General features: G+C 39.8%; 2 protein-coding genes across 2 annotated transcripts; both read left to right on the top strand.

Moving 5' to 3' along the window:
• Positions 1 to 1,512: 1,512 nt before the first annotated feature.
• Positions 1,513 to 3,954, top strand: cga (glycoprotein hormones, alpha polypeptide). The gene is made up of 4 exons (XM_034675305.1): positions 1,513 to 1,703; positions 1,792 to 1,903; positions 2,157 to 2,341; positions 3,732 to 3,954. The coding sequence occupies exons 1-4, from the start codon at positions 1,677 to 1,679 to the stop codon at positions 3,804 to 3,806; spliced, it is 399 nt and encodes a 132-aa protein (XP_034531196.1). The 5' UTR covers positions 1,513 to 1,676; the 3' UTR covers positions 3,807 to 3,954.
• Positions 3,955 to 5,297: 1,343 nt separating this feature from the next.
• Positions 5,298 to 18,457, top strand: znf292a (zinc finger protein 292a). The gene is made up of 8 exons (XM_034675937.1): positions 5,298 to 5,480; positions 8,108 to 8,262; positions 9,687 to 9,765; positions 10,081 to 10,216; positions 10,337 to 10,539; positions 10,879 to 11,015; positions 11,616 to 11,757; positions 11,891 to 18,457. The coding sequence occupies exons 1-8, from the start codon at positions 5,331 to 5,333 to the stop codon at positions 18,032 to 18,034; spliced, it is 7,146 nt and encodes a 2,381-aa protein (XP_034531828.1). The 5' UTR covers positions 5,298 to 5,330; the 3' UTR covers positions 18,035 to 18,457.
• The last annotated feature ends 1,133 nt before the right edge of the window (positions 18,458 to 19,590 follow it).

The following is a 19,590-nucleotide window of genomic DNA, read 5'->3' as shown; positions in this document are numbered from 1 at the left end:
GACGGGACATATTGCCTGATGCCAATAAAATATCCAGTACAAGCATACATTTTACAATATAGTGTCACAGTTTTCAGAAAAGAATAAAAATAAGAAAAATGTAATCGAAAATCTCTGTGGTTTGAAATCTTGTCATCCTCAATGTAGGATTACGAGTCTTAGACCCAGGATTTATCACCAGCACAACCAAGGACACAGGATGTGGTCACTTAAGTAAACACACAGACGAAAACCAAAATAAGTTCATATTCATCCTTGACATTTTGGATGTTGAGGGTGGACAGATGGATACTCTTTATCTCTACTAAACATGTCTCCATTTATTCAGGACCATTTCCATCTATTAACTAATGAAGCCTGAATATACAGAAGGCTGTTGTTTTTAAAATGTGGGTTTAAGGAATACACACAAAATAGCTGCACCAATTTTTAAATTAGGCTTAGTTGTATTTATTAGAAATATTATAGTTTATTAAAATTAGCTTTTTTTTTAATTAATGTTGATAAGTATGGAGTTTAAAATCACATTATCACACTGCATAATATTGAACAACAAAACTATAATTACTCATAAATATGTGCTACTATCCAACATAGAGGTGTGTGTACTGTATGTACTGATGTAGTAAATAGAGGTTAATTTCACGAAGATACTGTTTGATTTTATCATTTTAAATTTAATTTGAAGTTTATTAAATTATATCTTAAAATAACTTAAAAACAAATTCTCCACTTTAAGTGCTCAGAGTGCAAATGACTGTAAAAAAAAACTGTAAAATCCTTAAAGCCTGACACTTCATTTGCTGGAAAACCAGGATGATTTTATTGTACTGTTTTTAAGGATAACAGTCAGACATCAGTATATCATGTGATTAATACTGACGTTTCATTTTAGCTCTTAATGGAAAGGCTTCATTGATGATTATTTATTAAACTAGGCTTGGCAGAAAGCATCCACTTAGATCATTGGTAGATGCATCATTCACAACGGTGTCTGTCTAGAAATAAATGAAAATGTTATTCATGACATTTTTCTAAAACAACTAGCTTTTAATCAAACATACTATAGTATTTAATTATTTCACAGTTTTTATTTGAACAATTTGTCTAAATTATTTTCATTCAGGTGTAAAAAAAATAAGAGTATTGAAAATGTGTGTTTTCGTTCTACAGTTAGACGAGGATGCAACAGCTGCATATTGAGCTTCTGAACTCTTTGATTGTGGACATTGTAGCTTTAAAATGATATTTTCTTTTGGGCATTGCTTTTCATCTCAAACATATATCAAGCCACTCTCAGACCACAGACTGCGTTTTCACAGTAAAACTAATTGGACAAGAGACAATCAAACTCCCCAGTGCTGTGACAAGACGTTAATAACAATAACCTCCTGTTACCAAGTAACAGAAATCCAGGGATTTACTGCAGCATCCATAGTCTGGGTGGAAGGATGATGGAAGCATGTTTCCACTGTTTGTTCTTATCGTTTTGTGCTTAAAAGAGATTATGAGAAAGGTTGCAAAGTGGCCAGCAGGTCAGTGAGATTGTTGATAAGGTTGGTAGGTTTCACTTAATCCAGGAAGTGGTCAGTCTATCTGCAGAACAGGGGGTATAAATCCACCTGGAGGGAAGCAGAAGTCCTCAATAAAAAAGGAGCCCTGCACAGAGACGGACAATGAAGGGGGAACTTTCTCTGAACATGGTAACACTCTCTTTATCTGTATTTTACTGCATGTTTTGTTTGGACTCATTTTTGATTCAGGGTTCTCACAGTGTCTCTTTATTATCAGGTAACTGCTGCCACCACGATGGGCTCAATGAAATCAGCTGGACTTTATCTGCTCCTGCTGTCTTTTCTTCTTTACGTATCTGATTCTTACCCTAACAATGACCAATCAAACAGTAAGATTTATGTAACTACCAATGTACAAGGTATCTTTCTCTAAATTAGTAACCCATGCAGTATTGGTAATAACATGTTACTTTGATGTAAGTTAATAAACCAAGTATATTTTTCTATAAATTAGCATCATATGCTATCATTTTCCTCGTATTACAAAGATGGTATTCCATGCTTTTAATCTCATATATTTTAGGGTATTCATCCCAAGCTGCCCATGATCAGAATATTTTGTTTTTCTTCATTTCTCTGCAGTGGGCTGTGAGGAGTGCACGCTGAGGAAGAACAACCTTTTCTCCATAGAGCGTCCCCTCTATCAGTGCATGGGCTGCTGCTTCTCCAGAGCATACCCGACTCCTCTGAAGGCCATGAAGACCATGCCGAACCCAAAGAACATCACCTCGGAGGCAACGTGCTGTGTGGCAAAGCACAGCTATGAGGTACAGATACAAATGGTAAATGGACTTGTACTTATAAAGCGCTTTTCCAGTCTTTCCACTCAAAGCGCTTTACACTACTTGTCACATTTACCCATTCACTCAACATTCACTCATCGCTGAACATCAGCAGGAGTAATTTGAGGTTCAGTGTCTTGCTCAAGGATACTTCGGCATGTGACTGCCGGAGCTGGGATCGAACCGCCAACCTTCCAATTGATAGATGACCGATTCTACCCACTGAGCCACAGCCGATACAGACAAAAGGGATGTCTGGAAAACTTATTTTGTACTTATTTGCATCCCTGGATAAAAGTTGGTTGGGCAATCTACATGTCATCCTTTTCTGCCACCTCTATTTGAAGGGATTAAGTGGGAAAAATTGCATTTGGATCTATTAAGAATTAAAAAAATAATACATGGCTTTGAGCTGAATAAATATTTGCTAACGTAAACTATCCGCTGTCAATGTACTGTGAATCAGTCTGAGAAAAAGTCCACATACATGTTGTCATTTGTTTATTTTTAATTAAATCTAACAAAGCTAGTTTTTCAGGTGTATTTAATGTCCAGGTTGGTTGAAGTGTCAGTAATCTTGAAAATTTAAGTACAACATTCAACTGTTTCAATCATTTACCTGTTGTTCCCTCTAAGTTGTGAATCTCTATAACAAAACAATCATAATTTGGTTTCCTTTATTTTTTAAACCAGTGGCTCCCCACCGTCATTAGCTGCCTATCCCTTTTTAAAAAAATGCAGTTTTTACTTGGATATGCACAAACTTCTACAATGGAATTTAAGTAATTGCCCAGGATCCAAAGGGGTTAAATTGTAGAAAAGCTTGTGCAAAATGGACTCAAACACGGGATTAAAATGGGAAGATTAAAATTAGGCTTTGGCAGATCAGTTAAGAAAAGTGAACAAGGTCGTTCTTGTCCAAATGTGCTTTTTGTTGTTGCTATACTTAGTCCAGCTTAACGGTATAACACTGGTAAACTGAATAACATACAATAAAGATTACACATTTGGAAGACTTGCGCTTTATATAATTAACTCAATTTGTTGAAGCCCAATAATAGCTGCATCTACACGTTTGAATACATTTTTGGCTCAAACAAGGACTGTGGATTGTATCCCTTTTACTTACATTTTTAAATGCATCAGGGATTGGGATTCTATTTTCCACTTTGAAAAGAGGAAATTAAAAAAATCTTTCAAACCCTTCTGTGTTTAAATATTGTATGTGCATCAGGTTATTACTTTAAACACTTTGAAAAGTGGGATCATATCTGTTTAACTGTTATTACTTATGTACTCTCACTTCAGGATTTTATGTTGTGATTCTGTCAGCATTCACACTGCTTTTTGCCTCCTCAACTGTTCTCCTTTTCAGACCGAGATGTTTGGCATAAGGGTGAGAAACCACACAGAATGCCACTGCAGCACCTGCTATTTTCACAAGATATGACGGATGGGAAGTGGAGCCCTTTCTGGAGCGATCAGCTCAACACATTGTGCTTCTTTTAAAATGCAGACGCTCTTCTGTTTTCAAATGTATACTCTTGTGTTGGCAGATGTCTGTGATGTGTATTTATTAGCCTACATTTTTGCATGAATAGCTGTTTATGATAAAGTGAAGATAAAAAGCAATTAAACATTCACCTATATGTTGCATTTTCATTTGTGTCTTGCAAAAAAATTGTATGGGAGTTGAGGTGTGTAAGTGAATGTGTGTGTGAGCAAATTGTAACTGTCTTTGGAGAAGCTCTTCTGACTTAAAGTAGCTTGTGCCCTTCTAAACTTATCCATGATCAAATATGGCAACCAAATTTAACATTTCAATAGGTCAATGAACCACTGAAACTGTCAGTGAAAAAAAGTTGTTTTTTCAGAGAAAAAAGGGAAATATTCTGTGTATGTTAACCTCTATAACCAAATGAGCAAACTCTGCTAATGACTGTAAAAACTAAGCAGCAGCTTCAGAACTTTTTTATCATATCATAACTAAACTCTTATAACGAGTACTTTTTTGTTTAGCTTGTTGTACCTTGTAGAAATGTGAGAAGAATCCATGTATACAGCTGTGGCAATTGATCTTTATTAATTCTGGAGGTCAAATCCAGCCTGCTGAGGGCTTGGTTTGCATTGATGGTGGACTACATCATTGGGTATTCAGGGAAATCCAGGACTCTTGGAATTCACATCCAGCTTGTGTACAGAGGGTGATTTTGTGTCAACGTAAGGTCATGGATGCTTTGTTGACATCAACTTTTTTTATCATATCATAACTAAACTCTTATAACGATTACTTTTTTGTTTAGCTTGTTGTACCTTGTAGAAATGTGAGAAGAATCCATGCATACAGCTGTGGCAATTTATCTTTAATTACATAAAGGCCTCTGCAGTATAGCTTGTATCTTAGTCGTAACCACATAGTAAACCTTATTTTCTATAACCATCATGCTTTCATGCCAATATGCTTAGCTAGAAGTTAGGTCAAAGAATTATTCAGCTGAAAAGCCTGTGTTGTTGTTATTGTATGAGGGGAGTTGTTGGAGCTGCCCCTCTTGTGCTCTGACCGCTCAGGTGAGACAAGAAAGACGTGAATATCTTGCTGTGTGGTTACTGCAGGTTGGCTACAACTTTTTATGGAAGTACAGGAAGCTGTAGGCTGTGTTTTTTTCTGTTAATGCCCATCCTGGAGGTCAAATCCAGCCTGCCGAGGGCTTGGTTTGCATGGATGGTGGACTACATCATTGGGTATTCAGGGAAATCCAGGACTCTTGGAATTCACATCCAGCTTGTGTACAGAGGGTGATTTTGTGTCAATGTAAGGTCATGGATGCTTTGTTGACATCAGGGGTGTGTGTGTGTGTGTGAGAGTGTGTATTAGGAGCCACTTTGTGCTCTCCCTTCCCCCCTCTGCGTGCGCGTGCGTGTGCCAGTCTGGCAGCGTAACATCTGTGCGTACGCGGTCGTGATTGTTGTGAAGATGGCGGAGGGGGAGACAGAGAAGGAATATGACACACGGAAAGCTATCGAGGAGCTCCGAGAGCGCTTCCAGGGTTTGACCACAGCTTTGAAGGAGAGCTCGCAGTCTCCGCTGGAATCCTCGCTGCATTTCTGCCAGGAGTTTTGCCAGGTTAGCCCCCACTGCTGCTGCTCATCCCGGGCAGCAGCAGCAGCCTGCAGCCCCTCTGGCTTCCTGGCCGAGGATGCGCGTTTACGCTTGCTACAACAATGTAGCCAGGGAGCTAGCTTCCCAGCTAACAGTCTGGGCATTTCAAGATGGGGGAAAAACTCCAGTTTGTGTTTTTAAGCCATTCTTTTCATAGTGTGTGTCAGTGATGTGAACTTATTTGCAAAGTGTGACTATCCATGTGGCGAGAAGTCAGCGCGTTGTGTGCGCGCAGTGCACGTATTACTCGTATTTTCCAGGCCAGAGAGCTAATAGCAGATGAATGCTGCTAGCTGGTATGCAGGGTCCCCCTGTCCTGTGCAGTGGTCATGCTGTGCAAAAAATGGATAGCTACGTAAGCGAGATTTTGCAAAGCGATTGCACAGATATGCATGATTATATCCCCTTTATAAACATAATTAACGTGTAATAACACTGCATCTACCACGAGTGTCCAGGTTTCAGCCTGCTGCAAAAAAGAGGGTTACTTTTGTGGAGCTCTTATCGTACGGAAGGATCAATGATTTTTTTCAAAGGTGCTAGCTCAGGCCTTGTGCACTAATTAATCCAGAGAAATATACATGCGGGATGTTTCTCACAGTCATGGAGCCGGCTTCAGTTTAAGATGTGAAACTGATGTCAGTGTTTCAGCAGCGATCTGCTGCAGCTGTGATTTAAAAAAGGGAAAGTGTGGCTGTGGCCACTGACTCCATTACACATCCTGCTCATTAATTTGCCCTGACCACGAAAATATCAAGCCAGATCGCCTTTTATCTGATATCTCACATATACAGTGGGGATTATTGTCGTTGCTCCAGAATGAGAGAGAGATTATTAGTTTGTTTCAGTCCCGGCTGTGAGGATTGAATTCTGTTAAAAGTTATTTGTGTAAAAAAAAAAAGGGGCAAGCCTCGGACAGTGTGCTGCGAGGTCTTAATGGAGGTTTGTCTCATTAAAGTGAAGCTGGAGGATGAAATGGATCCACATGCATTTTTAAAGAAAAGGTAGAACTTGTCAGAGACGGAGGTCAGGCTTTCTTTCTGTGAGTGAAAAAACAGGGAGGATAAAATGGCTTTTTTTTTCTTTCTCGTGGAGCCACGCACTGTTGCTTTGTTGCCTTAGGTTTCTACATCTTGACTGAATTATGTATTAAAGTATATTATGACTTAAGAATTGAAGTTTTCATCTTTGGTAGTTTTTGAGACTGTGACATCTTTTTCCACATGTTAGATTTAATAGAGGACTTTTTTTTTTTACTCAAAGCAAAGCAGAGTTTTACTCTTTTACTTATTCAATTCAATTTTTTTTCAATTCAAATTTGCTTATGATTTTTATTTGCTTATAATTCTTATTTGCTATTTCATATTTCTTTGAAACCTTACACTGTGGATTTTTTCTCTTGTTTTTGCACATTTTATTTCATTGCTGTGTGCTGCTATGATTAAAAATCTACATTTTGTCTTTTACTGTTGAGGCCAAAATTGGTTTAGCTTCTACTATCAAGAAAGAGGCTGGGTTATTAAAGAACAATGGCCTTCATGTTATTTAAACTATACAACTTCTAGGGATGGTCATTTTGAGCATTAATACTATTGGATAATAACCGGGAAGTATTCAACGATTAATCAAATAGTCACTGCCCCTATGTGCAGGTCTTGTACACTTGTGTTGTGCTTGTTTGGTCTCACAAAGTTTGCACTTGACCTTAGTTTTGATTATTACTGCAAAGAAGTTCTTCACAGAACTTTTTGAAAACTGTTAGTCACTGCAGTTTTCTCTTGTTATGAATCTCACAGAGCCACACCAGTTTTGCTGGTACCTTGCATTAATGCTTTCTTCTTCTTTTGTCTTTAATTGGCGGCTTTCATGTGGGCTACAGTCACCATGTGCTATTTGTATAGCAATAAAGCCAGGCTGTAGTGAAAAATAATGAAAAAATGTATTTTGAAGGCGGGAAATATAGAGAATAGTCACATGAACTATACCATTTTTATACATTAACAACCATTTGAATATTCCAAATCATGACTGAACATAGGTATAAATAAATCTTTAACAAGAAACATTTTAAATCTTTCATTTAGTATTTTGCAAATTTGTCTTTGTGGGAATAAAGAGTCTGCGTTATAATCATACACATAAGGCCCAGTTTAACTTTACATTTGAGCATATAACTGTACGTTTTTGGGAATAAAACATTTTTGAAAGGAAGGAAAAGGACTATCACGATTTACCAGTCAAAAGTGACGCCTCAAAATTGGAGATTTAATCCAAGAAGTTGCCTTAACAGATGATTTCTGAAGCTATAATAAGGAAAAAAGCAGAAATATCCTCACATTTGTGGGAAAAGAAGAATGTTTTATGTTTTTTTTTTCTCTAAGTTGTAAACTAGGCACTGAGAATATATCAGTGGTTCATAAGCAATAGTTTTTTTTGTACAAACTTCTTATTTTCCTACATATCAAAGTTAGTCCATGCAAAGATAAGCGGTATCAGCAGTTCCAGTTCAGCAGCATTCCTTCTTCTGATGTTACAGAAACATTACTTTATTTGGTGGGTTTTCCTAATTGCAGCATTTTTTTGTTTCTCAGGTCCTTGTTGAACATGCAGGCCGTTGGAAAACTGATGAGGATCCACTGCCTTTGTTGGAGGTCTACACTGTGGCCATCCTCAACTTTGCTAAAGCCTCCTCCTGTCTCTCCTCCGAATGTGAAAACGTGCCACTCCTACTTGAAAAGTTAGCACTGTGAGTAGAAACTCGGCAGTGTTTCCCACACGATGACTTTTCTTGGCAGGCCGCCAAGCTTTAATAAGGGCCGCCAAAGTATATCTGGTGACCTATTTTAGCATTTTTAAGCATACTTTAATCCTCTAGAGAACACCAGCGTCATCTACAATGTCCCCCTGCCTTAACATTTAGTTACCTGTCTGTTCTGCTATCCAACATCTTAATAGCATGCTTAGTGGAGAACAAATACAGAGAAAGAGAGAGAGAGAAAGAGAGATGTTTGCTGTAAAAACACACAGACTGGAGCAACCTTTTCTGTTTAATGTATCCCTTTATATTCTATCGTTGATAAAAGTGTATCAGTGCACCTGGTAGGTTACATAGTTGATAACACAGCTGCTATGAAAGCAGACTCTTGTATAAAAATTGTACAAGTCAGTTTTAGAAACTTTATAAAACATAACCATGACAACAACAGTCAACACAGAGGACCAGTACAGGGAGCTTGAAGCAGAAAGGGGCGGGGCAAGTCAGTGTGAGTGCAGCTAGAGAGCAGCCGTGTAGGTGTGTGTGTGTGTGTCCAAATGAAAAGCACATTTAACAGATTAAAGTTATCACTTTGATTTGAGTTTCAACTAAAGCACGAAGGAGATTTTAGAAGAATTTAAAAATGGAAGTAAACAGACTTACTCCAACAGGGGAAATGTCCTCAGTCACATGTTTTCAATAATACGTCTTACGCATAATGTTTGGGATATTATCGTCATTAAGTCATAGCCGCAGTGAACCACAGGTTTTGGATGTTCATATGATATTGGACCTGACTTTAATTTACTTTGCTGTTGAAGTAGTGTGGTTTTGCCTTCAGCCAACAGTTACCTCTTCACTAAGTTTTGCACAACATTTTACAATAAATATAAAACAAACCTCATCCAAAACCCCAAAGGAAATTTAGATGTGCAGCTTTTGGAAATATTCTGCAAATAGTGCAAGGAAACAACTCAGCTAGTCCCACAAAGTGCTCTTGAAGTATCTATGGAGGCAAAGTCCTTGAGGCTGAAGTGCAAAATAGAAATGTAGGCTACCTCTCGTGGAGCTTTGACATATTTGGGATGAGCTAAATGGTGTACTTTGCATACAGAAGTTTAGTACAAACACAAGGAGAGGGGAAACAAAGGTAAATATTATTACAGTGGAAGATGACACATTTCAACTTAATGAAGTGTTGATCAAAATGACTGATCTGGCAATTCTGACATCACAACTACAAGTAAAACAACTGACTATTAATGAACACCTGTAATGATCTGTCACTTTTACTGCCTTTATATCACTCTTTCTGAACAGTTCAACTCTTATTACTACCCTTATTTCCAAAAGTGTGTGTGAGTGTATCCTTGACCTAAATGTGGCTTTAACGAATGGCTGTGTTGGATCTACAGGAGCTGTGCGGAGCTGCTGCTCTTACTGCCCCAGCATGTCCCTGGTGCCTTATGGGAGGAGTTTCAGTCCTCCATGAAGGTCAGTATCCCCCAGGCTGTTAGGAGAGGCTTATCTTTGCCGTGATGAGTAATGAAAAGTAGAATACTAATAAGGATTTGTTTGGGTTAGCTTATCATTAAGAAAATATGAAAACAAAAGGGCTGACTGAAGTCTTCTTTTTGTGAAGTGATCTGCTCACTTTGGAGAAATTTAAACCACTGAATGGTGACACAAAGACACTGCAGTAACATTGTCACAGCTGTTATTGTAGACATGTTTCTGTGTGATATGTAAGGCTGGTTTCCTTTAGTTTAAGTTATTTATTTAACATGTATTTATATGTTTCTGTTGCAGTTGGCACACAGCCTTTTGCAAGAAAGTGGGAGCACACAGCTTTGCCAGCTCTCAGTTCTGGCGCAGCAGGATGGCGTTTGGTCCAACACCACATTAAGCAGCATCCTCTCCAATCAAGCTCCTGAAACAGAGCAAGGTGAGCTCTCCCTTTGTTAAACTTCTAGATCTGAAGTTACACTAACTTGTCATTGTTTATTCTTGTTTGTTGTATTTGTCAGAATTCCCCTTATATTATGTCTCTGTTTTCTTCTCTTAGTTCATGAGTATCTGGAGCTGGAAGGCCCCACGCTTCTCACCATGAGAATAAAGCACCTCATCAAGGTGGACAGAGCAGATAAAGCTGCTATTCTGGCAAAGATGTGCTCAGAGTATCCAGGATATGAAGGAAAAGGAAACTTTAAACAAACTTACCTGCTTTGCATCTGCATGACGAAAAGTCAGGAGCAGCTAATGGAAGAGGTAAGTAATGACACATAATCATATTACTTATTACATTTCAATATGTACCCTGCTGTAGTCTATTATGTTCAGTCTTTGAACAAGCTTATAGAATAATTTGCCTTTTTAATTATGATTTCTGTGAAAACAAAAGAACTGATGGGCCAGGTTTTGAACTGAACTGGAATTGAATTTGAACAAACTCGTTTAATCAATTTGCACTTGTTTGATAGTCTCTGAATAAATGTCCTAACAGTGTTGGCAAACATGTCGGGTAATTGTTTGTTTCATTTCCTAACGTACTGTTATCTCTCTCTCTCTCTCTCTCTCTCTCTCTCTCTCTCTCTCTCTCTCTGCCAGATTGCATCAATAGACTGTAAGGATGCTCTTGAAATGATCTGCAACTTGGAGTCAGAGGGAGATGAGAAAGGAGCTCTGTGCTTATGTTCTGCCTTTCTCAAACGACAGCTTCTCCAGGGAGATGTTTATTGTGCCTGGTAAGTGAGAAATACTCCTAAACCAATCATAAAATAACCCTAAGGAATACAGCAGTCACTGAATAAATGCATTATGCAACCTGAAGCAATCCCTGTAATAAGTATGCACAGAGGTACCCTCAGTGTTGAGCAGGGTTGTAGATTTTGTGTTTTTAAAGGTCTATGCTTCTGTTCCTAATCTTTTAAATTCACGACTTCTTTACAGAAGCAGCACTCTCATTCAGACTTTTGCACGAGTTTGCTTCTGTCAGCAACAATGTGTCAATTGATCAACATATCACACAACTAAACGTTATCAGCAACTACTCTGAGGATAAATAAATTAGATCCTATTTTAGCAAGAGTGCCTAACATTTAAGATGTTCACATTTTTATAAACGAGAATCGCTCACTTTTTGGTCTTATAACATAGTAGATTAAATGTTTTGTGGCATTTGGACTCAGTCTGACAGAACAAGGATTATTATGAAGTCATGGGTCATTCATGTTTGTTTCAATGGGCCAAATGATTAACCCAAACGTTTTTCATCTTCTCAGTAAAGAACAATTAATGAAAATAATCGCTGGTTGTTCTTTAACATTTGTGCTAATGTTTTACAGGGAACTCACACTGTTCTGGAGTAAGCTGCTCATGCGTTTAGAGTCGTCAGCTGATGCATTTCTTGGACACAGCAAAGAGATGGCTCTTCTCTGCAGAAGCGTCTGTCATATTCTGTTTCTAATCAAAGTCATCCAGAATGAGGTAAGAAGAAAGTCTATGGATTTGTAGTTTAAAGCAAAACTATAAAACGTAACTACTCAACCCACCAATGACTCACAGGATACTGCAGCTTTCAAAACCTTAACATCATTTTTTTTCCTTTTTACTCCTGCAGGTTGGAGAAGTTGGGCTTCCGGTGTGTGTGGAAATGTGTATTCAAGCTCTGAAAATGACCTCCAGTGACCATAAGGATAGCAAATCTACTATCTGCAAGACAATTTCCTGCCTCTTGCCAACTGATCTCGAGGTGAAGCGTGCATGCCAGCTGACTGAGTTCCTCCTCCAGCCTACCATTGACTCTTATTATGCCGTGGAGTCACTGTACAACGAACCAGACCAAAAGCCTGAGGAGGATGGAAGTCTACCGGTGCCCAATTCCCTACGCTGTGAGTTACTGCTGGCCTTGAAGACACAGTGGCCTTTTGATCCAGAGTTCTGGGACTGGAAAACACTGAAACGCAACTGCTTGGCACTGATGGGAGAGGAGGCAGCTATTGTGTCATCTATCGACACTCTCAACGACACAGACGAACAGGAGGTGGAAAGTGCAATTGGCAAACTCCCTGAATACAGAGACTTGGAGGACTTTCTGTTAACCACTACAAATGAACTGAATGAAATCACAGATGAAAGAGAGAAAAACAGAGAGGCGAAAAAACTTCGGGAGCAGGGTTTTGTGTCTGCTCGGTTCAGAAATTGGCGAGCTTACATGCAGTATTGTGTTTTGTGCGACAAAGAGTTTTTAGGTCACAGAATTGTTCGACACGCACAGAAGCATTTCAAGGATGGAGTATATCTTTGTCCAATTTGTGCTGACAGTTTTGAAAGTAGGGAGGTTTTAGAGCCACATGTAGCATCACATGTAAAGCAATCATGCAAAGAGAGACTAGCCGCAATGAAAGCAGCTAGGAAGGTAACCAAACCACCTCAGTCCCCTAAAAGTCCGTCAAAAATGTCAAAAGTTCCTGCAAAGATGAGTATGAGTCCTGTTAAAGTTGAAGCTCAAATCAACGAACCAATGGCGTCTCCTGTTAAGATAGAACAAACTACATCTGACACAAACATGAGTCAGGACTGTTTCTGTCCTGTCAAAAACTGCTCTAAGGCGTTTAAGTTTTTCCGTAACCTCATGGCTCATGTCAGATCTCACAAAGATGACGAGGAGGCCATGAGGTTTTTAGAGATACAAAAACAGAAAGTGGTGTGCCAGTATTGCAGGCGGCAGTTTGTAAATGTCCGGCATCTGAATGACCATTTGCAGATGCACTGTGGTAGCAAACCGTACATCTGCATACAGTTGGATTGCAAAGCCAACTTTAACTCCAATTCTGAGCTACTCATGCACAGAAAAACACATCCTGAATTTAAGGCACAGTGCATGTTCCCCAACTGTGGCCAAGTTTTTAGTGAGGCCTACCTGTTGTATGATCATGAGGCACAGCACTACCTTACTTACACTTGCCAAACAGATAACTGTGGGAAAATATTCTACTCACAGGCTCAGTTCTTGTCTCACCAACAGATTCATTGTACAAATGGTACAAATGGTGCAGTCAATATTTTGCCCATCACAAATGAAAATCCACCTGGCACTCCAAGAGTAGATGTACCACTCCAGAGCCCCCCGAGCACAGAAAACGAAAGTTCTGCAGTTGGCAGCCTTGAAAGTATAAACACAGGCGAATATATGAAGGAAGCATCAAATACAGACACATCATGCACAACACCAGAGCTTGATAAAGACGCAGTTCCTTTAAAAGTTAAACACTCGATCGAAAGCATGCTTAATTCTGGAGGAGATCCTGAACTCGAAGAACCAGACCAATGTTACACTCCTTTAACTGACCCTGCTCCAGCAGCAGCTGAAGTGAATCCAGCACCGGAGCCACCTCAGGCGCTCCCGAGCATGGCTGGGCAAAGTGAAATCCCTCCAGTGTATCCTGTTCACGTTGCAACAAATCCTGCGGCAAGTCAGCAGGGAGAGGGGCTTAGTAATGTCCAGGGAAGTGAATTACCCAAAGCAATTCCACAAATAATTTCTCCAAGTCAAATAAAGAAAGAAATTCCTTCTTCAATGCAAGGATATCCTGCAAGCACACCTGCTGCTACTGCTGCCAATGAAGAGAACCTGCATTGCTGCCCATATAGTGACTGTACAAGGGCATACAGTACAAACAAAAGTCTGTCTCGGCATGTGAAGAAGCAACACCCTGAAATATTTGAGGACTGGAAATTGGCAAAAAAATATAACAAAGTGGCCAGGATTACTGCAAAAAAGGCACAGAGTGCGCCAACTTCACCAAATCAAAACACTGGGAACAGGCCTCCTAATGAGTCAGGAGTACTATGCAACAAACCTGGGATGCAGCAAATGGATTACCCAGTGGGATGTTCTAGCTCACCTGCCCAGTGTTATCCTGGATCCATGGAGCCTGTGCCTATCACTCCAATGGTTAACCCAACACTGTACCCGTCATGGGGAAACCAAAATAATACAAGTGGAGTGATGCAGCCTGAAATGTCCCAGTCATGGTCCTCACCCCCCATGAACAACTGTTATCCAGAGGCCTTCAACATGAATGAGTACCCCTCTCGGAGCTATCCTCAGTGGCAGGCAGATCCTTATCAAACTACAGCAGCCCTACCACTTGATAGAGATCATTCAATGGCAGCTATGCAGGGTTCTACCATGTCACATGCTCCTTCAGACTCAAGTTTGATGTCCCAGTATGTGTCTAGTTCTCTTATGCTCGACAATGGAGGCCAAATGCATAATGGAGGGCAGCAATATGGAATGATGAATCCAGAGAGCAGTGCAGACAGAAAAGCTTCAAATGTGGCACAGAACTTGGATAATGAAAATAGTATCTCAACAATTGATAGCCTCCCTGAAGGTAGCTACCAGGCTCCATATGCTCAAAGTGAAAACCCTTGTCTTACCCAGGGCTCTTCAGCTGATATTCCTATGAAATGTCTCAGTCCAGAGGCCCAGCTTGCTTTAAAAGCTGCAAGTGAAATTGCCAAAACTGAGAAAATGCCTGCTCCTGGCTTTGACCAGATGGACAACTCAGCGGACAGCATGCTCAGCCCACGAAGTGGCACCCATGGAGATTTCTCTTTCGATGAGGACTGCCCTAATGCTGACTGTGAGGGTAACGTCTCAGACGAAAAGGCTGGTGACCCTGACGTGCCAAAGGGAAAACGCAGCAGATTAAGCAAGCGAACCAAATGGCCAGCCATCATAAAAGATGGCAAGGTCATCTGCAGGAGATGCTTCAGAGAATTCACAAGCACCAAGTCTCTCGGAGGTCACTTATCTAAACGTTCTCAGTGCAGGCCTGTAGATGAAATCGACCTCACAGCTGATCTGCCGACATCTTTCCTTGATTTTCTCAATGACCCCCATGTCCCAGACACTAACGGAGCAATATTCAACGCAACTAATGGGGATTTCTCACAGGAATCGAGTAGCTTGACCACTTTGTCTTCACCCCTGGCATTAAAACAGGAGCCACAGTACACTAATATAATGGATTATTCAAACTCATCTCTTCCCCCTGAAAACCAGCCAGAGAAGGCAGTAGAGTTGGCAAATCCAGCCCTTGCTGTACCGTATCAAGAGGATCACTTGATGGAAATCTCACATGCCTTTCAAAGGCTGGATTTGATTGAGGCTGCTCAAGAGAAGATGCGGAACGCTCTGTCATTAGAACAAAAAGTCAGTCGTGATAAAGCCCATGACGGCGAAAAAGGTAAAAAATCAAGTAAAAGTGATGACAAGCCCACTGAAAAGGTGCCCAAACCTTTTAAGTGTGACCAGGATGAGTGTGAATACTCATTCATGACTAAGGAGGCATTATTCAAACACCTGTGTAGAATGCATGATTACACAAATGAGATGATTGAGGAACTAAAAAGAGCCCCATCTAAACTGTCTCCATATCCTTGCCAGATTTGCCCAAAAACATTCACAAGAACGACAGGTTTGAGAATTCACTATGAAAAAGTCCATCGATTGTCGAAGGTAGAAATGCAGAAGCTAAAGATCAGTGCTCGAAATAGGCGTGCTTTCAGACTTAACAAAGATAACGTCTTAGTAAGCAGTGCAACCACTGATGCCAATACCAGTCAAACTAAACCATCTGCAGTACCAGTATTACTTGCTATAAAACAAGAACCGCTTGACATTGCAATTGCGCCTCTAACAGACAGTGAGAACAATCCAGAAGTTGCTCAGATCGCCTCACCAGGAGGTTCACTTCAACAGGGCTTCACACCAGAGGTGTCGACTGTTACAAGACTTCCATCACCTCAAGGCTATATGACTGATAGGCTACTTGGTGAGGTGGCACCATCAGTTCTTGAAAAGTCCCCTGATCAACCCAAAGTAGCTGTTGTAAACAAGAGTCCAAACGTGAAAAAGAAATCCGGTTTACAAGAGAAGCTCAGTCCAGATGGAAAAGTAAAAGAGCAGCAGGGGGGATCAGATGAAGTGTTAAGCAAAGCAAAAGAACCAAAGTCCAGCCCCTCCTCTGCATCAGCTTCATCGTCTCCTGAGAAACCCAGTAGCTCTAAAAACACGCCGATGAAGGATGAATTCCAGAAGAAACAGAAACATCAGAAAAAGTTGAGTCTAAAAATGTGTGAAGCAGAAAACGCCTTCAGTCCATACAGACCATATCGCTGTGTTCATGAAGGATGCACTGCAGCATTCACCATCCAGCAAAATTTGATTCTCCATTACAGGGCCATGCATCAGGCATCTCTGCCTCCCAGCAAACCTGAAGCTGAAGCTGAAATGACAAGTGTTGCAAATGGGGAGGAGAGCCCTCAGGCCATAAGTACAGACGATGAAGTTAGATGTCAGGTGAAAGACTGTTCTAGAGTGTTCATGGGAATCACAAGGTTAATTCAGCATTACCTCTTACTTCACAAGTTTACCCGTGACAAAGCAACCACCATGATGGCCAGCATGACCATTGGGACATTCAACTGTGACCGCCCAGAGTGTGCTCTCCCTTTTGACTCTGTGGTGAAGTACATTGAACACATAAAGAACTTCCACAAGGAGATCGCCATCTCTGAGAGTGGCTCAGTTGATCGAACATTCAAGTGCGAGTTTATAGAATGTGACCGCGTCTACTCTACAAAATCCAACCTCCTCCGTCACCTGATAAAAAAGCATGAGTATGTTTATGATCCTAAAGCAAGCGATGGAAGACGGACTAAATCTGCAGGACTCTTCCCTTCAGTTAGCAATGGGAAAGAGAATATGGAGAACAAATTCAAAATGAAGAAGAAAAACGCTAAAAAGAAAGAGGGGAAGTCCATTGAACACTGGACTAGTTTTGGAAAGCCTACACTAAAATCTCACGAGGAGGCATCAGCCATGTGCACCAAGAAGTCTGCCCTGCAGTACCCATGCATGATAATAGGCTGTGATGCAGTGGAGCGAGCTGAAAGAAGTATATTTAAGCATTACGTCACTCATGGTCTGACAGAAAGATATATTGAAGACCAGAGGAGCCAGTTTATTTTCTGCAAAAAGTACTCGCGTGCCAGATTCAAAGAAACAACTAAATCCGAAGGTGCATCAAGCTCATCTTCTGAGGAGACCGAGGCAGATGATCCAGAAAAATCTGGTGACCAGAAAACAGAAGAGCTGGTGGAAAGAATAGGTCAAGAAGACGGCAAGCTGTCAAATGATGACAGTGCAGAATCTCAAGCTTCCACTGGGGCCGAAGGAGGCATTAAAAGAGGCCGTCCCAGGAAACCGGCTCGTCCTACACCAGCTTGTCCAGAGAGGATTCAAACTCTTAGAAATCGTACGACTGTTAACAGTTCAAGAGAGAACTCAAATCCTGGTACCCCCACCGCCCAAGAACAACGTGACGACGGGGTTACTCAGGGGGCGTTCAAACCTTTAGGACTTGAGGACTCTTTCCTTAAGTTCTTGGAAACCTCAGAGTCAACCCACACTTCCAAACGCAAATTAAATGACAAATCTAGTGCTGAACTGCCGTCCAAAAGACAACAAACTCACAAACAGAGATCTACAATGAGAAGTAGAATAACTCATGAATTAAGAGGGTATGAAAATCTTGTAGACTTCAGAAATCCCCTTAATATCAAATCAGTGAGTAATGTCAAGATTGTCATGGATAAAACACTTTCAGACGGTGCTGATCTTTTGCTCAAGCAGCTACAATACATGAGGCCCATAGTCATAATAAAAAAGTGGCTTTACAGCGGATCCTAGCCCTGTATTTTGTTTCAACACAATCTCACTCAGGATTTGAGGTGTTATGCTGCAGAATGGTTTGTTAATGCATCAGATTACCAAGCGAAAACGGTAACAGTCACAGTACACAATAAAAATGGCCTATTTTGTACTTTATAAAAAAATGTCTCGGATGATTTTAAGTATGTATGTTAGTTAAAATAACCAGGTAACCCATAGGGCATAGATTTTAGAAACATGTTTGTATTTATGCTTAGTACTGAAGATTTTTTTCTTTTGCTAAATGGAGACTTTTAAAGAAAAACAATGTTTTTATATATCCCTATGGGATTTCAAGTTCTGTTTGTATTTATTTTATCCTTTTTCAACACTAGTAGACCTATCTGTAATATTTACATGTCTTCCACAAAGTGTTCAATAAAATGTTACTGGTTCTTTTTTAAAAGTATTTTCTGAAGATTTTTTGTGTTTTGCATGCCTTCCATTCACATGTTACAGTTAACGCTTCCTTGAATCAAGCATTGACCTCCTCCAACACCATGCAGCTACTAAATAGATGAAGTACTGTAATAGATGAAGATAATTATTGCATGAACTTCTGACATCCATGGTCAGCTTGTCTTTATACCTGCTGAATTTTTGACATCTTTTTAGCAAGATAACTCAAATTATTCCTCCTATCTATGGTGTTTCTATTCATGCCATTTTTTAAAATAATTTACTGAAACAGAAGTTAAAATTTTTTGCTTTCTGCAGCTTTCACGATTTAATTAAGTTTCAAATTTTAAACGATCACAACAATACCATGTACATCAGGCATGTCTAAAGTACGGCCTGGGGGCCAATCGCGGCCCAGGGTCCATTTAATTATGGCCCCAAGCTTCCATCTTAAAATATGTTATTTATAGCACAGATATTAATCACATTTTGAATAATCTGTACATTTGCAGTATCTTTCAAGTGCACAAACAAAACTAAAGTCAATCCAGAAATGTCTCAAAAGCTTCATATGGACTACTTTTATAAAGCCAAAGCTCTGCATATTCTGCAAGAATATAATTAGAAGGAAACACAAGAACTCTTAAAGTTGACACGTTTTCATATTAATGTTTTCATCATGATGTGAAAATGTTCTTGATGAACACTAAAAGTTCAGAAGACACAAAAGAGGACACAAGACAAGATCAAAATTATGAAATTGTGCAGAAAAGGCTAAAATTGGTGCATAAAAATTGTTCAGAATGCAGGACAAGAATTATTTAGTAATTAAAATGTTGTCTGCTGGTCAGAAAAGTCTAAAAAAACAACATGAAAAAGAAGTGTGATGAAATCCAGATCGTGATCCTGCCATAGAAAAATAATGATACAATATTTTCCCCACATTGCCTGACCATAATGAAAAAACATTTTCCTCCAGAAGAAGATAACATTTGCTAATATTTACGTGGCTTGTGGAGAACTGAGGACTACCTAGTTACTGATTTATTGAGAAAAAATGTAAAATATTTGTTATTAAATAAAGATTTCATGTATAACTTTTATGATTCCTAAGTCTCAGGTATTCTGACAACATC

The sequence above is a fragment of the Notolabrus celidotus genome, chromosome 22 (genome assembly GCF_009762535.1).
Source record: "Notolabrus celidotus isolate fNotCel1 chromosome 22, fNotCel1.pri, whole genome shotgun sequence".
NCBI lineage: Eukaryota > Metazoa > Chordata > Actinopteri > Labriformes > Labridae > Notolabrus > Notolabrus celidotus.
The sequence above is the reverse complement of the archived record's forward strand: the minus strand, read 5'-3'. Positions and strand labels throughout refer to the sequence as shown.

What these genes read in the sequence shown, in the direction of transcription:
- cga (XM_034675305.1), top strand. Translation starts at nt 1,677, where the DNA reads ATGAAGGGGGAACTTTCTCTGAACATG. An exon ending in TAACAATGACCAATCAAACA is followed by an intron (nt 1,904 to 2,156) that starts GTAAGATTTATG and finishes ATTTCTCTGCAG; the next exon opens with TGGGCTGTGAGGAGTGCACG. An exon ending in TGGCAAAGCACAGCTATGAG is followed by an intron (nt 2,342 to 3,731) that starts GTACAGATACAA and finishes TCTCCTTTTCAG; the next exon opens with ACCGAGATGTTTGGCATAAG.
- znf292a (XM_034675937.1), top strand. Translation starts at nt 5,331, where the DNA reads ATGGCGGAGGGGGAGACAGAGAAGGAATATGACACACGGAAAGCTATC. An exon ending in TCTGCCAGGAGTTTTGCCAG is followed by an intron (nt 5,481 to 8,107) that starts GTTAGCCCCCAC and finishes TTTGTTTCTCAG; the next exon opens with GTCCTTGTTGAACATGCAGG. An exon ending in CTACTTGAAAAGTTAGCACT is followed by an intron (nt 8,263 to 9,686) that starts GTGAGTAGAAAC and finishes TTGGATCTACAG; the next exon opens with GAGCTGTGCGGAGCTGCTGC.